Below are 25,072 nucleotides of genomic sequence, written 5' to 3'. Positions count from 1 at the left end.
TACCAGACTCACACTTTAGAACATAAACAGAACGCAGCTAAGCAAAGCCTGGCTCACTGCGCTGAAGTTTACCTCTGTTACTAGTAAACCAACTATGTGACCCCTGTCGAGGGATCATTAGGTGTTTACATGCCTCTGTGGATCCAGGAGAACTCGCTCCCCAAAGAGTCTTCCTTCCTCTTCCTCCTCCATCACCAGCATGTCCCCAGATGAGACACAGACTCTCCCAGCACACAAGGAAAATGAGAATTCTCCCAGGCACCAAGGCTAGTAATGAAGGGCTTGGGGCAGCGCTCAATCCGGCTACCTCATTTTTCTCCCACCAGGGCCTCCTGCCTGGCCAGTGAGACTTCTTGTTCATTCTGACTCATTCTGACGTCCAGAGCTTGCTTGTTCTTTGCAGGGAGAGGGAGAAAGAGGCACATTTCTGGGCTCAGGGGAGAGCCTGGTGTGGTGGCAGAACCAGGGAGCACTGAACAGGTGCAGAGGGGAAAACACAGCAGGCAGAGGGAGCTGTGGCAGATCCTTGCACCCTCTCTAAGCCATGGCCCGAGTACAGCAGCCCTCATCTGCCCACCCTATACCTACAAATCCTAAAGCTGACTTGGAAGTCCCAGCCTCTAGGTCTCTTTCTCTGCTTCATCTGATTCCATGATGTGCTGAGGATGCAAAGGGGAAGTAGGAGTGACCCAGAGCACGTACCAATCTTGTCGTTATATGAAACTCCAAATTTGCAAAGTAGCCCAATAAGCAGAGGTTATTTGCATCACCAAAGGTTTCTTCTTGTTGGATTAAAATATTTCTTGAAATAGAAGATATTTCCAAGTGGATGTCTGTGTTTTATAAATCAGTAGCTACCTGATCCTCAAGACAGGGGCTAGAGATTGACTTAGCACTGAATTTTTATAAGCCATTGCCAGGCAAAAAAATAAGATACTGAATTTTGGAAATGGCATCAAGTGTCCCTCGAGCAGAGGATTTGATTTACGGAAATTCGATTTACACTGCACCCTTATAGAAATACACTGGCAGTGCAAAGCCAACCCACACAAAATTCTCTGCGGGTGACCTGCTTCAGGAAGGTTCATCTGTAGCTTCTTCCCACAAAGGGTTCCCCAGAGCCCAAGTGCAGATGGAGAACTCTGGTGGAAACAGAGAATTACAGGGTCTTTGAGTGGGATGAGACACCTTCTAGCCCTGAGACCCATCTTCTCCATCCCAAAGGTCTGCTAGAATGCCAGAAGGAAGAGTAGGAGGGGCACAGAGCACAGGTGGTTACAAGTAGAGGCACCATTTCTCTTGCAGCATTAAGAATCCCAGGCTCAGGGGCTTCCCTGGTGGTGCAGTGGTTGAGAGTCCGCCTGCCGATGCAGGGGACACGGGTTTGTGCCCCGGTCCGGGAAGATCCCACATGCCGCTGAGCAGCTAGGCCCGTGAGCCATGGCCGCTGAGCCTGCGCGTCTGGAGCCTGTGCTCCACAACGGGAGAGGCCACGACAGTGAGAGGCCCGCGTAGCGCAAAAAAAAAAAAGAATCCCAGGCTCAGATTATGTATTTGATTCAATAATAATCATTTAATGGTCAAATCCGCTATTGTATGGGTTGAGTGCTGGCTCTTCCTCTTACCAGTTGTGCGACGCCCTCTAAAACTCAGTGTCTTCATCTGTACAACATGTATACAAAGAGCATCTCCCTTGTACACTTCTCATAATAATTTTAGCATATATGTATAATGTAATTATGCACTTAGTAAGATGTTGGGTATATTGTGAATACTCCATATGTATAGTCACTATTATTTATTATTGTTATTAATATGTCACAACATAGAGGAATGCTTTGCTTTCTTCTAAGTTATGCATTTGCCCTCCCCAAACAGTCTGTTTTCTTTGCCCCCTTGCTCCCATAAAGAAACTGGGGAAATTGGTGAGAGCCTGCTGCCCTGTGGTCCACACTTCAATACTGTGCAGTCAATGCCTTGAGATCCCTGCTCACAAAAAGCTTTTGTCTCTCGGACATCCACGCCCTCCAGTCAACAGGCCCTCTGAAGGTTTCCTCCTGCTCAGTGCGTGGAGCTCCATTTGAGGTCACCTGCCCAGCCCATCCACAGGATCCAGTGATGCCTTTTTCAGTTGCTTCATATAGGATTGGGCAAATCAGTCCGAAAGACCAGAAGGCTCCAGTTGTCTTTCATCTGAGTCAGGGATAGATTGTGGGGATAGAAATCTTCGTCTCAGACTCAGGTCCAAATCGTCATCTCCAGCCCAGCTCTACGGTCATAAATCTGTTCCACTTGCTTTGAGCAGCTTTGCGAGCACACTCACCTGCTTCTAATCCTGGAGTCGAAGATGGATGCTTGGCACGGGAACCAAACTCACACCGAGCGCTTCGGTCTGCTGCACAGACCTCAGCCCACTTCCAACCACTTGCTCCCGGGGGTCTGTCTTCCTTGAGGGCAGAGCTCCCTGAGGCCTGGGCCATGTCGCATTCACAGCTGTGTCCCCAGCACTTGGGGAGTGGCCAGCACACAGAGATAATAAACGTATGCTGACTGAATAAATGTCCCACCACATGCCACTCACTGTTCTAAGCAATGGGGACTGAAATAATTTTCTTGTGGGAGATGTGGAAAGCCCTGAGGTGGGATAAATGTGGCAGAAGCCGAATAGAGAAAAAAATTGAGAATCCCTGACCCAGAAGAAGCTGTTCTCTTGAGGAGAAAAAAAATGAAAAGACCACGCGGCTAGCCAGCGTCCCTTTCTGCCTGCATCTGTGTCGCGACGGTTTCTAGATGAAGCCTACCTCACTCCTTTCTACATATACATGTCTCTAAGTAGCAATTCATTCATGAATAAAATTAATTATTTCTCAAAGCAAAAATTAATCCTCTTTTTCTCTGCCTGACAGACTCAAGATCTCTCTACTAAATCTCATCTGAAAACAAAACTGAACTAGCTTTCTCCCCTTGGCCTTCCTGGATTTTCCCTGCTTTTCCTGCATGTTTTTATTTTTACATTTTCTCTTCACAGACCATCTTTGCAATCCTATTCCAAGCCAGGTGGATGACATGGAAAGAGTCCTAGAACACACAGAAAAATTTGGGGCGAGAGTCATTTTGTCCTGGGGGAACGTGGGACTGACATCCTGAGAATTCATTCTGATATGGCATCCGTGGACCAAATCTCTCCATCCATCACTGAGAATGTGCTAAATATCTTCTTCTCCCAGAGCCTGAGATGCTACATTCCAATGTGTTTTTTCCGCTTATGTGTGCTGTCACTCACACTGGACAGCTAAACTCCTGGAAATCAGTAGAACCTTGTTTTCTCTATCTTTTGTAGCCTTCAACAGTGCCCAGAATAATGCTTTGCACAAAGTAGATGCTCCGTAAATACTTGCGAGAGGACCAAGAAAGCAAACACATGGTGTGGGAAGCTTACTCTAAATTCAATTTTTTAAGCCTAAGTGATGCTGGATTTTCAGTTGAACTAGTGGCTTTATAAGACCTCAAAGCACTGCTTACCATTTTCTCACCAGGTGCATATTCACACTCCATGTTTCCAAGGTAGAAATGCAAGGAATTGCCTTTGGTCCTACCTTCTCCAGATATGCAATTACTTTTACTTCATTTTACTCACTGCCAGTACAGGAAAATGACATGCCCTCCAGGTGACAGGCTTTTAAAATTGCACCTTGGAAGAAATCGGTGTCTAGGAGACCCTTTTGGCGTTTTGGAGTGAGAAGATATGGCAGAAACAACACAGTGGGGCAGGGCAGGTGGAGGAGGGACATTCACATGCTTCTTGGCATTTACACTGGATGCATGGGACTGGCTGCTCAGTTTCTAAAGCACACCTGGCACTCCCACAACTTGGGTTATACTGCTCCTGTGTCCACAGCACCGTTCCCCAAGCTCTCCACTTGGAGATCTCCCACTCAGCCACATCAGAGTCTGGCCGATGCATCCCCTTTTATTCTGGCCTTCCTTGACCTTTCTGTGCAGAGTGACCTCGCACTTTCTCCAAATGTACTTGTCTGTGAGTTCCACCAGATCAAGAACTGTGTCCCCCCCATTCACGGTCTGTTAGCAGAATCTTGTAGAAGCATGAGCACAGAGTCGGCCTTCAATACAATGGATTGAATGAGTATTGCTCTTCTTACACTCTTGAATCGTTCATTGTATGTTTATGTGCTCTTTCTCCTTCCTCGAAGTGAGCAGCACACTTCCTCATTTGCATAGGTCAGCGGCACTGGTGCGGATGTTTCCATGTTAAGACGCAGACAGGATGCTGCCCAAGGATGAGTATCTGCAAGGCCCAATCCAAGGGCCCATACACCCTTTTGGGGCCCATCATCCAGACACTTCTGGAATACAATTCCTTGAGTGAAGGCCTTCTGCTGGGTCTACAGCCTAGATTAGATAGTTTATGTCAGATATTCGGCTATACATTTAGCCAGCACTGAACTCTTGAGGAAAGCAAACTCTAGACGTTTGGTTCTGTCCCTCTCCCACCTCCTTACCTCTGTGGACTGAGAACTAGTACCTGGGACCAGACTACAGGCTCATCACTCCGCATTGCCTCTGATTTCACTCTGATTTGTTTTGCTCTAGTTTGTGTACTGTTCCTTTCTCGCCTTCTGTTCCAACAAACTCCCTTGTCAAAATATAAACCCAGTGAGAAGGCCAGAGATCACCCAGTTTGCTTGGGTGATGGTCGTTTCTCCGGCCGAGCTCACCTTCTCCCCTGCCTGTCCCATCCACCTGAGAATCACAGCTTCCCTTGTGGTGCCCTGCAGCTGTGTGATAACACAACCTTTCTGTACCTCCGTAGCTGTAAGGAACACCTAGGAAATCACTGGGATTTACCCAGACAGACTGAGGTTGCCTTTGGTTGCCGTTTATTTATGTGGATTGTGATCTCTTAATTGGAGACGGTGCCTCTCCCAGCGTTCACTGTTTATTCAAATCAGTATTTGTTAGTCCCCGAGACATGGGCCAGATGATAAATCAGCTCTGGAGTTCCTTCTGTGATTGCTTCCACAGCTGCTCTCTGCCTCCTCACCTCTCCATCTCCCAGGAGGCACCCATAGGCTGGTTCTAGGCCCTCCAGCCTTTTCTGCTTTTAAACTTTTCTCCCAGATGCTGGATCTTACGAGTTCATGTGCCTTGGCACTAATAATTCCTAAATTTAACCTCCCATGACTACTGTTCTATTTCATTTGTAACATCTTCTGTAAATATTCTCACGACCTCAAGTGCATCATGGGGGATGCTGCCTTACCATTAAGCCTTCGTCCTTCCCCACCCTGGTTATTCCTGCTCTCCTTCCACCTCCCAAGCACTTAGTATAATCAAGCTTTAATGTCATACTGTTCATGTGGGGCTCCTGTTAAAATGCAGATTCTGGGGCTTCCCTGGTGGCGCAGTCGTTGGGAGTCCACCTGCCGATGCAGGGGACGCGGGTTCGTGCCCCGGTCCGGGAAGATCCCACATGCCGCGGAGCGGCTGGGTCTGTGAGCCATGGCTGCTGAGCCTGCGCGTCCGGAGCCTGTGCCCCGCAACGGGAGAGGACACAACAGTGAGAGGCCCGCATACCGCAAAAAAAAAAAAAAAAAAAAAAAAAAATGCAGATTCTGATTTTGTAGGTCAGGGTGAGACTTGAGGTTCTGTCATTTTTTACAAGCTCTCAGGTAATGCCAATGCTGCCGGTCCACAGACCACACTTGGAGCAGTATGGATAAATTATTCGGTTTTGCCCGTTTCTCACTTCTTTCACATGTAAGCTATTGCCAAACCTTATTTTTCATCCTGATGAATTATAAACAGATTATCTTTTCTGAGGGTAATTGCTCTGGTGCCTGTAGAAAGGTTCTTTTGCCTTAACTGCCCTCATTCAGCACGTCATCTGATTCTACCCCAGCCTGCCCTATTGTATGTTTCCAGATGCACCTGTTAAAACACATTCCTGCTTCAACATTGCCTACCTTTGGGTACCACTCCAACCTCTTGGTTTTAAGCTATGTTCTACTTTGGTTCTCAAAATTTTCAAACTTTGCCCAGAATATGATCAGAAAATCATGATCAGAATATGATCTCATATAATATGAAGATAGCTACTTATTTTTTTGGTTTGTTTTTTTCCTCCTAAAAGGCTTCTAAACATATCCCTAGACCCTTCTTTTCTAAAAGAGAGGCAGATGATAGAAATGGAGGTATTAGTGACTAAGGTCAATAATCTGGAATTATACCTGGCCTTGCTTTTCTCCCAACCACCATATTATACTCATTGTTCTATACGATCTCTAACTTTATCTCTTAATTTTAATTTATTCTTTCCGAGTTTTAAGTGTTTCATCATAGTGACTTGGATTTTTTCCAATCCCACGATTATCTCTCTATTAAAGCTTTAATACAAAAAGAAATTTAAAAAAAAAAGACTGCTCATTACTTTGATTTGTAGCAAAGAGAGAATGGAACATTACTGCTAGAGCGTTTTGAGAAACCATATTTACATTTGCATCAGCTCAATTGAGGTGCCTGATTAGGTTGCGTGTTGTGATGAAGATGCACTTACCAGTCAAAGGGAAGCGTGGTCTAGAGTAATGAGCAGGAGACTTCAAGTCAGGAGCTCTGAGTGCTATTTCTGGCTGTGACTGGCTACCTCTCTGACCTTGAACAAGTCCATCTCACTGCCCCGAACCCTAAAAACCCCCATCTGCCTCACAGGGCTGCTGGGAGAGGTTGATCACTTATAAGGGTTTATTGTACTGGGGGCTATAGAGTGGGGCAAAGGCAAGCAGCTGGGGGTCACAAATGGAATCCGAGACAGGATCTCTGCTCTTCCAGCTCTTACCACTAGCCTAGTAAGAGACAGTGTCTGAGAAGTGGACTGATTGCTCAGATCTTGGTCTGATAGGGCTTGAGAACATGCTGAGAGGTCGGCTAATGGAATTTAAAAGCCTGCCCAAAACTGGGTGAGATGGCCAAGGCCATCCTGTTATTCAGGAAGTTTTAACAAGAATGTATATATTGTCTCTCTTCTCGTAATGGTGCCATCCTGAGATTGTTCAAGTTACCCCTGGGACCAGGCAGCTGGCAGTGACCAGTGCCCAGCTTCTGTAGGACATCTTAAGAAAGGTCTGCTCAGTTGGCAACCCCTGACTTTATAGGAGAAAGATCATTCCCTGCGGTGACTCTAAAACATGCTGGAAATGATCCAGCTCTTTCCGGCGGTCCATAAGACCAGTAAGAGTGTGCCCCAGAAAACATGCATTCATTCTCCAGTTGAGTTCCTCTCCCAGCAGAGAGAGAGATTGAGGAATTAAGGTTAATATGCTTTAAAAAAGCAAGAGAACAATTTTTTTTTCTCCTTCTAATGTACATTGTCAAATGCTGTCATTATCAGATGTCATCATGAAGATGGTACCCATGGCTGTCATCTCATTATAATTTTTGCATTGGTTAATATTTGTTGAGGATACTCTAATAATAGGTAATATTTATTAAGCACCGTTCTAAGTGTTTTACATCAATTCACTCATTTAATTTTCACATAAATCCATTAGGTGGGCACTATTATTGTCCTAATTTTACAAATAAGGAAATTGGGGAACAAAGAAATTTAAGAATTAACCCAACATCATACAGCTAGTAAGCTGCAGCCCCAGGATTAGGGTCCAGGTCCTCTGGCTCTAGAACCTTCACTCTGAGCATCTATGCCCACAAGAATACAAACTTATGGAGAGAGCAACCATCTCTGGGGACCCATGGTTAGAGAAGCCAGAGCTATTCTAGATCAACCAGTCATCTACTCCAACAGAGAGCACATTCTGATCTCCATATAAGAATAGGTGGGGTTCAGAGCTTAATGTTAGAACCTGGTTGTGTAATTGCTATAATATGTCCACACACAGAAGAGAAGAAGGATCTCTGTTCTGCTGTGTAAGAGAGCTTCATGTAATTCTGTACCAAATATTCTAGCCCCATTGGAAAGTCTTATTCTTCCCCCACCACAGCTCACCTCCCTTCTTACATGGAAAGCACATATGGATACCATATGATCTCCATGTACCAAAAGCTTTCTAAAAGAATTGAATAAAAGACTAATCCTGTTCGAGACCCAGTATTTCACCACAGAGCATTTCTGATATTCTCTGTAAGCTCTTTCTCCCCCTGCCCTTCTGGAAAAAATGCCCTTCTAGTTATTAGGGATGACTAGACCAGTTTTCTGTGACCTGCTCTAGTCACAGTAAACAAGGTCTTGAAGTTGCTAGAAGGAATTACCACTAGAGACAAAAGGGAAAGGGATAAGAGTGAGCTCCCTTGGGGATAATATAGAGCCCTACAACAAGTACCCATGGATCCACCATGTTGCTTAATAATTAAAGGCAGGACTCCCAGAATGCTCCTGGAGCAGCCGTGTGTGACCATTCTCCCATTGCCCCGCCATGGGGTCGCAAATCGCAATGCTGCATTCCTGTCAGAATGACTGGTTACTGTTTCCCCAAGTACAGGTTCATGTGCAATAACTGACCCCAGAGAAACAGAATGGCACAGTGTAAGAGCCTGTCACATTAAATGCTCAAAAAACCATTACGGGGCTTCCCTGGTGGCACAGTGGTTGGGAGTCCGCCTGCCGATGCAGGGGACACGGGTTCGTGCCCCGGTCTGGGAAGATCCCACATGCCGCGGAGCGGCTGGGCCCGTGAGCCACGGCCGCTGAGCCTGCGCGTCCAGAGCCTGTGTTCCGCAACGGGAGAGGCCACAGCAGTGAGAGGCCCACGTACCACAAAAAAAAAAAAAAAAAAAACATTACGGACTGATAGAACGGTTGATGGTGCAGAAGTGATTCCGGACATTCCCCGTGGCCGGCTCTGAGCTGCTGCTAAGGCATTCAGTGGTCGCCAGCCTTGGGGCTGGGGCCTGATGACAAGAAAAACCTGTGGAGGGGTGAAGGAAACTGGTGCTTTATTGCTTCTAGTTCCTATAGCCCTTTGAAGTGAATGGTGGTATTAGGATTCCCAGCCTGACATTTCAGTTCCAACATACTTCAAAAAATTTTTTTGGTGATAACAGTGCTTTTGAAAGATTTGGGATAAACAGAAAAGTTTGAGGTGGATTAAATCTTGTTTTCTAGAACTAGAGGGATTTGCTGCTTAAATACATTCTAGGGTGGATTTTCTCTTTTCCCTTTTTTTTTTTTTTTTTTTGGAGCGATGGAAAAATAAATTCTTTGATAAAGAGAAGCATCGCCCTGAATTTACCTTATAGAAAATTCGTAGGGGACACAGGTCTAATTTCTTATATATTTACTGAGAGTCAAGTTAACCTCTTTTACTGGAGCAGGTGTTAGCTCAGCCACTCCCAGCCCAAGCTGGCCACTCTCTGCGTCAGTGGCCCTGTGTGAATTTACACTACAGTCTTTGGAGGATGGCAAGAATCAGAGCCGCTGAACCGGAGAGTATGAACTGCAATCCCTTCTAATACCAGACTGGAAGAGAAATGGCTTTTGTTTCTACGGACCTCTGCACCCAGGAAGCACCAGCCCCTCAAATACCTCATCTTTCTCGTTGTCTGCATCTGCAATGTGGGAATCGTGTACCAGGAAAATGTCCCCTGTAAATGGCTGCACTTACCATTTGGGACTCTCCCAGTGCTCAATACCTTAAAACCTTATTTCTGAGACTCCGTACTAACCTAAACAGACTGAGTGGTGTTGCAGAAGAAAAACAAAAGCCTCTTAGAAACAGAAAAATATAGTTTCTTTAAATATAATTTAAGAACCCAGGTTTTAGAGTCTGACTACTACGAGCTAATCCTAGCTTCACCATTTACTAGCTGTGTGCCCCTCGGCAAGTTCCTTAACTTCTCTGGACCTCAATTTCCTCATCTGTAAAAAGGGGAGAATAACTGCTCTTCCAAAAGAAGGCTATTAGAAGGATTAAATGAGTTCATGTACATAAGGCATGTAAAGGGCTAGATCCAGCAAGAGGGCCAAAACCTTTAGTATGTTCACATGACTAGGAATGCACGTGCCCAAGGTTACCAAGAGCAACCTCTAGATGGCAAAAGAATAGGTGATTTTCTGGTTCTGTTTCTCTTTGTGCTTTTTCATTCTTTCCCTCTCTCTCTCTCTCATCAGAAATGAATCTGTAATCGGAAAATAAATATCTCTAATAAAAGAAAAAAATTCTAGCAAAGTTCCCAGGTTTGTCTGAAGATTATGGTCACAGTGAGGAGGAAAAGGAGGTGACACTAAGGCAGGGACTGAGAAGAGGGATGAAGGGGAAGGTTGAATTCAGGAATGCACTCAAGGGAGCCCTGAGGGTCTCTGGGTCACCTGAGGTGAGCATTTTGACGAGCCTTGTGCTTCTGAAGTGTTGGTCCAGCAGCCAGGAATTTGTACCTGGTTCATCCCTTGTCAGATGGGTCAGACAGGTCACATGTTTTACTTTCAGCTCTGATGCTCCTGAGGACAGGCCGAGAGGCAGGGACGATGCAGACCATTTCTTTGCACAAGGCCAACTGAGGCTGTGGTGTTGACAAGGGTGAGGGCAGGCCCATCCCTGCCCCTGTGGGGTTCCCCCCACCTCTAAGGCAGGAACTGGAGCTGCCCTTCCTTCATTTGCATATCGAGTTAATTACAACTCATAAAAGTATCTCACCCATTATTTAAAACCCGGCCCCAGCCTTCCACTCTGACCTCCTGCAGCAGCTCAGGCCGCATGCTGAATCCAAGCCGCCTGATTTGTCCTCAATTTATAAGCAGCACAACCTATAAATAGAAACCCTTTTGCTAAGTTCCCCAGGAGGCATCAGCAGGTTTTCCAGCTTGTATGTGTTTTCTTTTTTTAAAAACCAACATGGCAAGCTTGTTCTCCCTGCCTGCTGGTCCTCCAGCTCTCCCCTAGTGCAGTCTGCGGCCTGCCAGCTGGCTTGGCGCCCTGCACAGACCCAGGCTGGCTTCAGTGGGACGCCCCACTCACCTGTAGATCCTGTATCTGGTGGTAAAACCCTGGCGGTAGCGCTCCACGAAGTCGGTGTACTCCTGCGTGCGGTGAAATGGGCCCCGATCTGTGAGCAGCCAGTCCAGGGGCGGCTGGCCGGCCGCGGAGGCATGATGCTCGGGGACCGCAGCGGCCGCCGTGGCCGAGACAGCCAGCACCCAACCGGGGAGGGCCAGTGCCAGCAGAGCTGCCCATGGGGCTGCCGCCACCGGCCGAAGCCCTCTAAATCGAGTGCCGCACTGCCACCTCATGCTTCTCCCAGGCGGTTGGTGTCTTCATTCTCTCGCCACACTCTCCCGCTCTGTGCCGCTCCACCAGGGCTCCTGGAACTGGAAAAGTACAACACGGAGATGTCAGTTGCACACCCTGGTCTGACCGCATGGTCTTGTGAGCATCAAATCTCCTTGGGCAGGGCCCATTCTAGAAATCCTTTATCCTAGTAACACATCTTCCTTCTAGGCATTGAGCTACGTGTTGATGTATATTTCATTTAATTCTTAAAACAATCCTACAGGAAACACCACTGTCATTTTGCCGATGAGAAGATGAGGTTTAGAGATATGAGGAAAGTTGCTTAATTTCACGCAGATTTCAAGTGAAGAAACCAGAATTTTGACCTCAGGGGGTCCAACTGTAACCTTTATACTGTGTTGCTTCCTTGTTTCCTTTGTAGACTCAACACCATCGGCTTGTCTTCCTCTCTCAAAAATGTTCACTATGTTTCAATAATAGCCTCATAGATTGTGTGCAGCCTCTAGAGGCTTGATGTGAAGCAAAGAGAAGCCCCCTTTTTCTGATGGTGAATTGTGGGCAGAATAGTGAAGTCCCATCACTGTTATGAAGCTGGGTGAACTTGGGCAGATTACTTCCCTTCTCTGAGTTTAGTTATCCCTTACGGAAAATAAAAATGGAGAACAGTATGGTTCCTAATACTACTAAAAATAGAGCTACCATATGATCCAGCAATCCCATTCCTGGGCATATATCCAGAGACAACCATAATTTGAAAAGATACATGCATTCCAATGTTCATAGCAGCACTATTTACAACTGCCAAGACATGGAAGCAACCTAAGTATCCATTGACAGATGAATGGATAAGGAAGATGTGGTACACACACACACACACACACACACACACACACACACACACACACAATGGAATATTACTCAGCCATAAAAAAGAATGAAATAATGCCATTAGCAGCAACATGGATGGACCTAGAGATTATCATACAAAGTGAAGTAAGCCAGACAGAGAAAGACAAATATGATATGATATTGCTTATATGTGGAAGCTAAAAAATAAATACAAATGAATTTATTTACAAAACAGAAACAGACTTGCAGACATAGACAACAAACTTATGGTTGTGAAAAGGGAGTAGGGGAGGTATAAATTAGGAGTTTGGGATTAACATATACACACTACTCTATGTAAAACAGATAATCAACAAGGACTTACTGTATAGCACAGGGAACTGTACTCAATACTTTGTAATAACCTATAAGGGAAAAGAATCTGAAAAAGTATACATATATACACTTTATAAATAAAAATACTTTAATATATAAATAACTGAATCACTGTGCTGTACACCTGAAAGTAACACAACATTGTAAATCAACTATACTTCAATTTAAAAAGAAACAAATGTAGGATTATACTATATTTTTAAAAAAAAGAAGAGAAAAGAAAGAGGATTGACTAGATAATAGTCAAGCTTTGGACTTCCTGCTTTGAACATCGATCTGTTCCTTTACAAAAGGCCATGCAGGGATAGAGTTACAGTGGGAAATCACCATCATCAGAGAACAGATCCGTGGACACAAGGATGGCCGTTGTGCTCTTTCTCCTCACTGTGTGGTATGGAAGCTGTCTGAGGGCAGGGCTGTGTATCCCCCTACCCTAGTTCCTGAGAGCACACAGTAGGCCTTCAGAGACGCTTCTTGAAGAAATGAATGAGTGCTTTCTTGCCCTGCCCTGCCCTCTCTGAATTGAGGGACAGTGCCAGGAAGGGAGTAAGATTTTGGCCTTCAAGACTCCTGGCTGACTCAGTACTGCGGGGGTTCTTGCAATCGAATTCATTTCTTCAATCTTCAATGTCTAGCACATGCTGTCAGAGTCTCACCCATCTCCCCTCACCAGTACCACCTCGGTCTGTGCTAGAATGACTTCCAATCCCCAACACGTGTAATCTGTGGCTCTGAGGCCTTTCTCTGGCTGCCAAAGTCCAGAGATGAGCTTCCTGTGATGAAGCAAGGGGTGTCAATTCACTGGCACTTCCAGACTTCTGTAAGGCCAGGTAAAGTGGGCTTCAGCACTTGACTCACTCCCATTCCCCAGGACCCCGCGTCACTCAGGAATGGCTCCCGTTTAACAAAACCACCGACTTCCCTTGGACCAATGCAAACCCTGAAGAGGCTGCCCAGAGGCTGGGGCCAATTCTTAATCCTGGTTACTCCCAGCCTAAAAGCTGGCCTGAGTCTGACAGATCTGAGCCTCAGCATTTGTACAAGATGCTTTCAAAAGTGTTGCAGTGCCTGCTGGTAAGGATAAAGGGACAGAAGCATGGGTGCATGGACCTTCAGAGTCACTCCTCTACTATGGTTAGTAGGTACTGACCATCTACTACGCACTGGGTAATTCTTAGAAGTTTCCCCAGTTAATTCTCACAGAAAGTTTCTACTATAAGCATTATTATTGCAAGTTTACATTTCCCTGAGACTCAGAGGTGCTGGGCTAGGAAGATGCAAAGGTAGAATATGAACCTAGATCTGGTTCCGTGTCCAGACTTTTCCAAAGAATGCTTTGCTCTCTAAGGCGCTAAAGTGGGCCCCAAGATAGACCCATACTTAATGAACTGGTGGACAGGGGGCTGAAGGACAAATAGTGAGGCAACATCTGCCCTACCAGATCTTTAAACCTATTATAAAATTCCAGTAAGTAAGTAGGTGACACTGGCACACAAAGTGGGTGGGCAGATCAATGAAATAGAACAGCTAGCTCAGAAATAGACCTTATTATACATAAGAACTTTTGTGTGTGTGTGTGTGTGTGTGTGTGTGTGTGTGTGTATGCATCACAGATTAAATGGGTAGGGAGTAGACTATTTTATACATAATATTGGGAAATTAGTTCCAGATGGATTAAGAAGTTAAATATAAAAAATAAAACCATAGAAAGAAGACACATTTCCAAGTGTTTTTATAATAAGCAGGCATTACTTTTAAACCGGGGAGGGGGGAAATTCGTGCTATAAACTAAAAGGAGGAATCAGCCTTGCACATGGAGGGGTAGGCATTTATTTTTATGGGATGTAATCTGATGAGGATGCCCAAAATATTTCTCATTTAATCATCCATGCATTCGTCGCTTGAGAAACGGAAACTGAGGACTCCTGAGTGCCAGACACTCTGCTAAGTACCAACAATATGAAAGCAAGTGCTCGTTACATTGTCTGAAACACTGCCTACCATTAGCGATTAGTTCCTCTTATAAAATATTGTTCTCTTTCTAAAGGCACATTTTGGAGACTGGGGCTGCTTGACAGAGCAGGTCAAGGCAGCAAACACAGTAAGGTGGACAAGCAGTGACACAGGTAGGACACTGCAGAATGCAGGTTTCTAAAATGGTCCCCAAGATTCTTGAGCCCTTCTGTGTGTGCCCTTTATAATCTCCTCCTCTTGAGTGCAGGCAGGCCCTGTGAATATGATGGGAGACTCCTTCCATGATCAGGTTACTGATCAGTTGACTTTGGGTTAATCAAAAGGAAAAGTATCTTGGGTGGGCCTGGCCTAATCAGGTGAACCTCTGAAAGAAGGTGAAGTGTCAGAGAGACAGGATCTAGCTGCCCTGGAAGAAAGCAAACAGCCATGCTGTGTACAGTCTATGTGGGCCATGCAGCAAGGGATTGTGGGTGGCCTCTAGGAACTGAATACAATTCCCAGTCAACAGCCAGTAAGAAAATGGGAACCACAGTTGTACCACCCCAAGAAAACCAATTCCTTTTTATGGCTGAGTAATATTCCACTATAAAATTCCACTGTGGTATATATGTACCACATCTTCTTTATCCATTCATCTGTTGTTGGACATTTAGGTTGTTTCCATGTCCTGGCTCTTGTAAATAGTGCTGCAATGAACATTGGGGTACATGTGTCCTTTTGAATTACGGTGTTCTCAGGGTATATGCCCAGTAGTGGGATTGCTGGGTCATGTGGTAATTCTATTTTTAGTTTTTTAAGGAACCTCCATACTGTTCTCCACAATGGCTGTATCAATTTACATTCCCACCAACAGTGCAAAATGGTTCCCTTTTCTCCACACCCTCTCCAGCATTTATCGTTTGTAGATTTTTTGATGATGGCCATTCTGACCAGTGTGAGGTGATACATCATTGTAGGTTTTTTTTTTTTAATTAATTAATTAATTTATTTATTTGGGGCTGTGTTGGGTCTTCATTTCTGTGTGAGGGCTTTCTCTAGTTGCGGCAAGCGGGGGCCACTCTTCATCGCGGTGCACAGGCCTCTCACTATCGTTGCCTCTCTTGTTGTGGAGCACAGGCTCCAGACGCGCAGGCTCAGTAGCTGTGGCTCACGGGCCCAGTTGCTCCACAGCATGTGGGATCCTCCCAGACCAGGGCTCGAACCTGTGTCCCCTGCATTAGCAGGCAGATTCTCAACCACTGCGCCACCAGGGAAGCCCCCATCATTGTAGTATTGATTTGTATTTTTCTAATAATTAGTGATGTTGAGCATCTTCTCATCTTTCTATGTCTTCTTCGGTGAAATGTCTATGGAATATTACTCAGCCATAAAAAGGAACAAAACTGGGTCATTTGTAGAGATGTGGATGGACCTAGAGTCTGTCATACAGAGTGAAGTAAGCCAGAAAGAGAAAAACAAATATCGTATATTAACACATATATGTGGAATCTAGAAAAATGGTACAGATGAACCTATTTCCCGGGCAGGAATAGAGATGCAGAAGTAGAGAATGGACATGTGGACATGGTGGGGAAGGGAAGGGTGGGACAAGTTGGGAGATTAGGATGGACATATATTCACTACCATGCGTAAAATAGCTAGTGGGAACAAGCTATGAAGCACAGGAAGCTCAGTGCTCTGTGACGACCTAGATAGGTGGGATGGGGGTGGGGGGGGAGGTCCAAGAGGGAGGGGATATATGTATACGTATAGCTGATTCACTTCACTGTACAGCAGAAACTAACACAACATTGTAAAGCAATTAAACTCCAATTAAAAAAAAAAAAGAAAAAGAAAACCAATTCCGCCAACAGCCACATGAGCCCGGAAGAGAACTCTGAGTCCCAGATGAGAACTGCTTTCCTGACTGACACCTTGATTTCAGTCTTGTGAGACCCTGAGCAGAGGACCCAGCTAACCTGTACCTGGACTCCTGACCCACAGAAACTGTGACATGATGAATTCATACTGCTTTATGTCACTACGTTTGTGGTAATTCCTTACACAGCAATTGGAAAATAATAGACACATAAAGGACTTTGCTCCCATTCTGCACACCTTTGAGGGTTCTTGGTGATTTCTGGAGGAGACTAGCGATTATTCTCCGCATGAGAACCATACAACATCAACCCTGCCTGACCCTTCAAGGTCAAAGTCCAGGTCTCTGTTTATATGAAAAACTTCAGCTCTCATACAGAGTCAGTCTTCAAAAATACGTGATCAATCAATTCCATGCGTTTCCTAGAGGCATCACTGTGAGTCGGTGACAGTGTGTGGCCTTGGCCCAGCCACTGAGCCTCCTGGCGGCCTGTGCTGTAACACCGGGGTGGCAGCCGCCCCCTCCCCTGGTAATCGCGGGTTTCTAAGGACAGGTGAGAGCGTGTGTGTGAAAAGCTGTGTGCTCTTTGAAAGCAGCGAGCTATATTAAGTCAACGTGTGCTTCTTGTCATTCTTTGTTTGTAATTATGCTTTTTCAGGGTTCACAATGTGCTGGAACCTGCCTGGTTATAGAAGTATCAGCTTTAGAATCAAATGGTTTTGATTGCTGGGCCGGGTCTGCTGAGCACAGCAAGAACGCCTGAATTCAGTGCTGACGGCGCCTCTAAAAAACCTGGCCTCAGAATCATATGGTTTCCGTTCCATTGGTTTTTCTCAGGATCTGAAAACATTTTGACCAAAAAAAAAAAAAAAAAATCTCTTTTTAAGAAAGAAAAGTTTTAAACAGGTTTCAAAATTTTCCTTAAAAAAATACCTAGAACACGTTCCTTCACCTTTAAAAAAAAAAAAACACACAAAATAATTGCTGCATTGACAGTTGCGTAAAAATTAGACTTTTTAAGGATGGCTTTTGGGCATTTACTGTTTATGTTCCACAAACAATATTGTTATAAATTTTGTAACAGCAACCTGTCAAGCAAATCTTAACCGTCTAGATTCTCGAGTCTTGTGCTGGTACTGTTAATATTCAGCAGGTTAAAACAATTCTCGCCTTCCCCATGATGCTTCTATGTATCCATTTTGTCCTACAACTGGTTGTGAAAGTAAATCTCTACGTTACATGTGATTGTATTAAAGTCATGGCTAAGCTAGCTCCTTGAGGAAAACAATTAGAAATTTACTTGTGAAAGCCAAATAATTTCACTTATTTAGACGCTACTCAAGACAGAGTTCTACACCTACACAAATTATAAATCAGCTTTGGCCCAAAGGTACAAGTAGAATAAGTCATGGCTTTTCCTTTGTGAGTACATTAGCTCGTATCTGTTCGTTAAGCCATGAATTCAATGGGTTCCAGTTTTGTCAACTGAGAAAATCAGGTGTAGATTAAGTCACATGAGAAGTGGGCAGCGCGGTCTTCAACAGGGGAAAGCTTGTAAGAATCACATCTCCACCAAGATTGCCACCCAGCTGAAGACTTCTGGGGACTCTTTTGTGTCCTCCTGTTGGTCTCCATCTCCATGTACGCTAGGTGTGTCAGTGGAGCAGTGAGGATCTGGGGCATCAGCTGCTCAGGTACTAAATCTTGGCAAGGGAGATAGAAGTACAGTTTCCTCTTTGAAAAATACTGTGCAGGGGAGGGGCTCCATGTTGGAGGAGTTAAGGCTATGGCTAAGCTGTTGCTAGAGGCCAGAAGAAAAGGAGAAATAGATGTGAAATTAGTATTATAATTAACAAAACTGTTAATGTTGTTAACAATGATCCTGAATCAATACCAGCAGACATCATTTTCTGTTTGTGTGGTCATTACTACTTATGAACCACAGATAATAAAATGACGCTTGATCTTTGTTTCTCAAAATGTAGGATCCCCTTCTAACAGATGAGAACACTGAGGCTAGGAATAGATAAGTGAGTTGCACAAGGTCATGTGTGTCAGTGGCAGATCTGGGTCTACCTACTCTAGCTCCTATAGTATTTACACTTCACTGCACCACTTCCATGATTTACAGCTATAAAAACACGCGGGCTTTGCCACTTACAAGTCACTTCCCCTGGGAGCCTCCCTTTGGTCATCAGTAAAATGATTTAAGAGGTGAGATGATCCCCATGGTCCTGCCCAAAACAGAAATCCCTTAATTCTATGCAAATAAAAGGGGCACAAATACGAGGGGTGAGGCTCTGAGATTTTAGTCTTCTTTGGGAGGAAGCTCTGTGTTTCAGAAAGGGAGTGAAGCATAAGACAAGTGAGGGAGAAAGCAGACGTTCTTGCCTGTTGGAGCAGTGACATTTATTAAGATGATTAGGCAGTGACATTAAATAAGTTTTCAAGCCATTTGAGTGGTTAATTGGCCAACTCTACTGAAGAGATGTTTTCTTGCATAAATCTGAGGGTGTCAGTAGTAAAAACTCACAGAAAGTGTTATTTGTTCTTGTCATCCACAACATCTGGACACAAAACCTCCTGTTTTGACTAGAAAGGGAGAGGAGACCAGAGACATGACAGGACATCCTGAGGCGAAGGGTAGATGGGGGTGCTATCCATTCAGATGAAAGACCTGTATTCGGCTCTCTCGTTGGGATGATCTGCCAGCCTCAACAGACCCTAACCACAGCTTTTTCATCCCTATAATATGTTCCTTGTTGCACTTCAGAGAGTTTCAGCAGTGCCCATCATTCCCCGTGTGCACCCGGGCAGATGTCACACCCCGACTGCCACTCTCCTCTCCAGGCTCTGGGATGTGACCTTCAGTGTCACCCTCAGAACTGGCCTGGACCTAGCAAGGTACACTGAATGCATTCCCCCACTGCTAGACTTAATACAGGTGAGGAATAGGGATAGCCTCCCTGCACAGAATCAGGTTAACAATGTTAAGGATGATTTGTACAAAGGTAAGCTCTATCATGATTTACTATTTACTATCATGATGACTAAATGTTCTTGCATTCATCTGAGACCTTTAAGAGGAGAGACTGGGAGAGGCTAAGGGACTTGCTGGAGACAATTCCACAAGGAAGCAGAAATGAAACTCGGATATTCCGACTCCAAAACCTATCACTCAGGTCTCCTCACCCTCCCTCACCTCTGTCCATGGAATAGTCAATCAGTTATTAAGCAGTTACTACGCACCAGGACTGTACCAGGTGATGGTGGTAAATCTGATGAACAAGACAGACCCAACACTTGCCCTCATGGAGCAGCAGCAAAACATACGACTTGAGGATCCTGTAATGAGCTTAAAACAATAATATTCTCTCTCTCTCTCCATCTCTCTCTCTCTCCAACTCTCTCCATCCCTCTCTCTCTCTCACACACTCACACACACACACACACACACACACACACACACACACACACACACACAGCTTCAGCTACATTAGATGTCATAGGCTCCACCCCCTCAGGGCCCCCAGTTTATAGGTTTCTGCTGTGTGATAACCAGCCCTTCACTCATCAAGGGCGGATCCATGTGTCAGCGGCAGAGGTTTCAGACTTGCCTGCCGGGTGTCCTTGGCATTTTCCTTGGGGTGACAAGCTAACTGACAGGCTTGCCCAGAGTCTCGTGTGATAAAGCCTGGGTCACCATGTGCAGACCAGGGTGGGCCCTGCGGCCCAGAACTTCCCTTGAGGTCACAGGGGTCTCCAGAAAGCACTGCCAATCAAACAGAATCTCGAAATGAAAAGTTGCACATTTCAAAGCCTTTAAAACCTGATCTCCATGCATATTAACCTTCCTCAAAACCGCTTCCATTATACTCCTGCATTATGAGACCCCAGCAGCTCCCTGTGGCCTGAGAACACATCTGCCCTCCTTCCTTCCCCAGGCACCAAGCCCTCCATCAGTAGCTCAGCAGTGGAGGGGTTACAAGCATAGACCATGGAGCCAGAACACCTGGCTTCTCACGTTGGCTGCACCTCTCCTGGCTCAGCTTCCTCAACTGTTTAAAAAAAAAAAAAAAGGAAAGAAAAAACGACAATAATAATAGTGCCTCCTCATGGGGTTGTGGAGATTAAATGCAACATTTGTAAAGGCCCTGAAAGGTGCCTGGCCCACAGTGAGTGCTGTGTGTGTGTTCACTGTATTTCTTCAAAGGCATCAACATGTGGGTTTTTTGTTTGTTTTGCTGCTGCTGTTGTTGTTGTTTACAGGTGAGAAGCCTGAGAAGATAAAGTCTCTGTTAAAAATGTGTCCTCATTAGGCCTCAGGGGTCTCCACAGGTCACTCCAAGTGGCCTCAGGGTCCTGTCCCCCCCCCCACCGTCCTCCATAGATAATGACTGCAGAGGTGGGCAGTCCTTTTGCTTTTATCTGTGGCCTCTGTCACTTGATCCTTGATACTCTGGCTATGGGCCCCACTGTTTACTCACTCCTGCCTTCCTTTTTTTTCTCCCTGAGTCTATATCTGTCTGTTACATCTTTGAGGCTCTTGTCCTCCAAGAAGCCTGTCAAAGCTAGACTCTGTGTTGATTACTTTGTTACTTTGCCTTCCTACAGCTTCTGGTCCCTGATTAATTTCCACCTGATCAGATCATGGAACTGGGGGAAGGGGTGAGATCCTAGGGATTACTTGGTCTCAGCAGCCTGGAGTGCGTGTGTGGTACGCGTCAGTGTGTGTGGGGGGGGGTGAGGTACGGAGACAAGGAAAGAGAAGAGAGGAATGATTGATACCTTGGGTTGGGGTGTATTTCTATATTTTATTATAGAATAGTTTGAAAATCCCCAAGAAGATTTTGAAGTAACTCTCCAGTGTGAGCCAGTGATAGAACCCCCTTCACATTGTTTGATAGTTGAGAAAACATAGGGCCACAGAAGTGCAGTTAGTTATTGTGAGTTATTCACGATTGGGGGGCAAAAACAAGACTTGAACCTGGGTCTCTCAATGCTAAGCCTAGAGCTCATTCCATCTTTATTTCACATGTGTCAGAGGTCAATTGAAATTTTCAGAAGCCGGAATCCATGAGTTCCAGAGTTACCATCGTCATCATCGACAATTATGTTTTGATACCAGTTATTATGTGCCAGACATTGGTCTCAAAAACTTTCCATTCATTGGCTCATTTAATTCTTGTAAAACTTTATGAGGTTGATGTTGTTATTATGCCCATTTTACAGAGGAAGAAACTCAAGAACAGAGAAGTCAATGATGTTATCCCAAGAGAGTCCTTTGGACAGTCCAAATGACCTATTAACCTAAGATCCACAGATGTGAGTCTCATAAGGGAGCTGTGCTCACAGAAACACAGCTGTATCCTCTAGGTCACTCCTATTTTTAAAATTTCCTGTATCCTCTAGATCACTCCTATTTTTAAAATTTCCATGGATTGATGAAAAGTCTAAAAATCTTAGAGAACAAAATCAAGACGCACCTAAATTTCCTGGCTTGGACAAGGATGCTTAAGCCTTCTGCTTTGGAAGAAGCCGTGTGGCTCCTGTTTAGATGGCCTGTCAGCATGGCCTTATAAGAAGGCAATTGTATCTCCCTTGTGATGTCTTAAAAACCAGGCTTCCCTGGTGGCGCAGTGGTTGAGAGTCCGCCTGCCGATGCAGGGGACACGGGTTCGTGCCCCAGTTCGGGAAGATCCCACATGCCGCGGAGCGGCTGGGCCCGTGAGCCATGGCCGCTGAGCCTGCGTGTCCGGAGCCTGTGCTCCACAACGGGAGAGGCCACAACAGTGAGAGGCCCATGTACCGCAAAAGAAAAAAACAAAAAAAAACAGAAAACAAAAAAACCCCATAAGGACAGGCATGTTCCCCCAAACTGGGCCCTGGTGGACAACCCACAATTGCTGGTTTCCTCTGACTTACGGTGCTCTTCCCTTAGACCCCCAAACCCAACTGAGACTGTACCCAAGTTCCCCATCCTCTCCTTCCTGCCCAATCTCAGGGTGTCCATCTAAGGTGTAAGGGGCTTGCACCCTTGCTGGCTCCTTCACCCCCTGCTCTCAGCTCCCTACTTTCTGTCGTAGGAGACAGACCTCCAGGGATTGGCTGCGCCTTTGCCTAATTCTGAATTGTCCCACCAGCTCTCGATATACCCCTCTTCATGTATTCTGTTACCACGATTGCCTGAATCATGCCCTTTGGCCCCTGCCCCTGGCTATGCCCAGTCGCTCTCCCTGGATCCAGCTACTGAAGCTGGCTTGGTCATTCCCTCCCCATCCCTGGCAGACAGCTGCTTCCACCCTCCAGAGAGGAAACCTTCTCTTTTCCTGCCTCCTTTCCACCAGGCTGGCTTCCATCGCTGAAGCCCCAGCTCACTTCCCAGCAGAGCCAGCCTCTGTATACATAGGTTAGTTTGTTTCTTTCAGGCCTGGGAAGCCGAAATAAGCCTAAGCCCATCACATGGGAAATGTCCACCGCTGTGCAGTGTGCAGCACTGAGGCAGGGCTGACGCGGAACTCTCCATCCTGACCCACAGCCCTCACGGTTACTTTTGCTCCTGGCTTTCTGCCACGCCTGTCACTGAATCTGAACTTTTAGCCCAAGCTCTGCCCTACTGGGGCCTTGGCACGGACCAGAATGTAAAATGACAATGCCCTGGGCTCTGCCAAACCGCGCAGAGCTCCAGAGATGTTACAGATGCAGCTGTGACCAGCAAACCACATTGTTTCCCGGAGCGTGTTTGTAAATATATGAGTCGCCTGACAGCCTGTGGAATTAAATATAGATGCTACATCCCAAACTCTAGCTAAAATAAACTATATGCTGCTCAATGAATGTCAATAGGTACACTGAGAATGAATCATTATCTCTTTTTGTAGCGTGGTCCAAGGAACCCATCCCTAAGTGGTTTTTCGGTTGTTTGTTTTTTGATGAAGGCGACTTTTTTCTCCCACAGGCGTTTGACTGGTACTGGCGGGCAGCTGGGGGGAGGCAGGAGGCATGAGGAGACAAAGTGGGTGCAATCAGTAAGTCTGCTGTGTTGGGTGTAGTGTGTACAGTAGGGTGGCAGGTTACCAGGTAGACAGGGAAATTGCTGTCAAACTTTTGAGATTGATGGCCTAAGGGCACCATTTCTAAAAGTATGGTCTGAGGCTCACTGGTCATTTGGAAAGACTGTCTGAGGGAGAGCAAGCTTATCCAACACTGTGAGTCCTCTCTTTAGTTCTCGAGCCAAATGACTCACCTTCCTGTGCACTGATTAACACAGGTGGCCTGTATAGTACCAACCTCTTAAATTAATAATGGCAGGTTACCAGAAGCTGGTATTCCTAAAATCAGCACCTGCAAGAGTTTACTAGGCACTCGGTCTCCTTCAGGCTTCAGCTGAGAAGCCTTACTGCCATGCAATCCTCTGTGTTGATGCAAAGCTCACCCTGCACAGATCACCAAAACCCCTACTCTGTGAGGTGGTGCAAAATGAGAGGCGCTTTGAATGTAGGGCCTGTTCAGTGTCATCCTGGGGAGTTGAGGTTTTTACTTGTGTTGATCATTTTAGTTTATGTAATTGCCTATTTTGTTTGTTTGGTTGTTTTTGATGTTCCCCTCCAATTCTTGAACAGCAAGTTCTCTCTCCAGTAAAAGGTGGAACTGTAGACTTCGATAGACTGCAGTGACTTGGGCACTATCAGGGGATCCTTGTGCAAAAAGCTTTCAGAGACTTCAGTGGAAGAACTGGAACAATTCCTTAAAAATCTTAATTCACACTTCATTCTGGCTCACACAGCTACTGACTACCTAAACTATTTTTGAAAAATTTAGCCCTTTGTCAGATGGGGCAATAAGTTTCCCACTTCCTTTCTTTTTTTTTTTTTTTTTGCGGTACGCGGGCCTCTCACTGTCGTGGCCTCCCCCGCCGCGGAGCACAGGCTCCGGACGCTCAGGCCCAGCGGCCATGGCTCACGGGCCCAGCCGCTCCGCGGCATGTGGGATCTTCCCGGACCGGGGCACGAACCCGTGTCCCCTGCATCGGCAGGCGGACTCTCAACTACTGTGCCACCAGGGAAGACCCTCACTTCCTTTCTTTTAGGAAAGTTAATAAATATCTACTCATTATTCCAACTAATTTTTATTGGAAAAACAACATCCCATTTAGCTAGAATGTAAAATGCAGGAGGCGAACTATGGGAGAAAAGACTAGAAGGTAGTGCTTGGATTTCTTAGAAAGGAGAGTGCAAATCCTTGTTATAGTTTTCTTATGGCAAGTCTTGTTAGCCAAAGTCACATTAGGAAGACCCTGTACTGACCAGGATTTGCATATGTCCACAATTCAGTGGTAACTAAGGCTCAAATCAGCAACTTTGACTCAAAACTGAGATTAAATGATTTTCAGCCCAATTTTGAATTGTGCCATTGATTTTCAGTCCAAATCTTTGGGAAAATACTATAAAGTAACTTTGTTAAGAATTTTTAAAATTAAATCAAGTATTCCATTTCTCAAACATGGTAACAGAGAATATAGTCAACACAAAGCCAAGCATTTACTCCAGTGGGTCTCAGCTGGTGTGCGTGTGCGTGTGTGCGCGTGCGCATGCGTGTGTGAGATTTTGACCCCAGGAGACCTTTGTCAATTTCTGGAGAAATTTTTGGTTCTAACAATTTGAAGAGGGGTGCTACTTCTAGGGGGTTAAAGCCAGGCAGCTGTTAAACATCCTATAATGCACAGAACAGCTCCCCACAGCAAATAATTCTCTGACTC

At 45.5% G+C, this 25,072-nt stretch overlaps 1 protein-coding gene across 3 annotated transcripts in view; it reads right to left on the bottom strand.

The window, feature by feature from the left end:
- The window catches only part of BRINP2 (BMP/retinoic acid inducible neural specific 2), a 114,836-nt gene that overhangs the window by 41,465 nt on the left and 48,299 nt on the right, over positions 1-25,072 (bottom strand). For 2 of the 3 annotated variants that reach the window (XM_067728736.1, XM_067728735.1), the window contains one exon: positions 10,986-11,335. In XM_067728736.1, the coding sequence (XP_067584837.1) occupies positions 10,986-11,257 (272 nt within the window). In that variant the 5' untranslated portion in view covers positions 11,258-11,335. Of the gene's footprint in view, positions 1-10,985; positions 11,336-12,471; positions 12,512-25,072 lie in introns of all 3 variants that reach the window. The other variant, XM_067728737.1, reaches the window with a different exon arrangement.

The sequence above is a fragment of the Pseudorca crassidens genome, chromosome 2, assembly GCF_039906515.1.
Source record: "Pseudorca crassidens isolate mPseCra1 chromosome 2, mPseCra1.hap1, whole genome shotgun sequence".
Lineage (NCBI taxonomy): Eukaryota > Metazoa > Chordata > Mammalia > Artiodactyla > Delphinidae > Pseudorca > Pseudorca crassidens.
The sequence above is the reverse complement of the archived record's forward strand: the minus strand, read 5'-3'. Positions and strand labels throughout refer to the sequence as shown.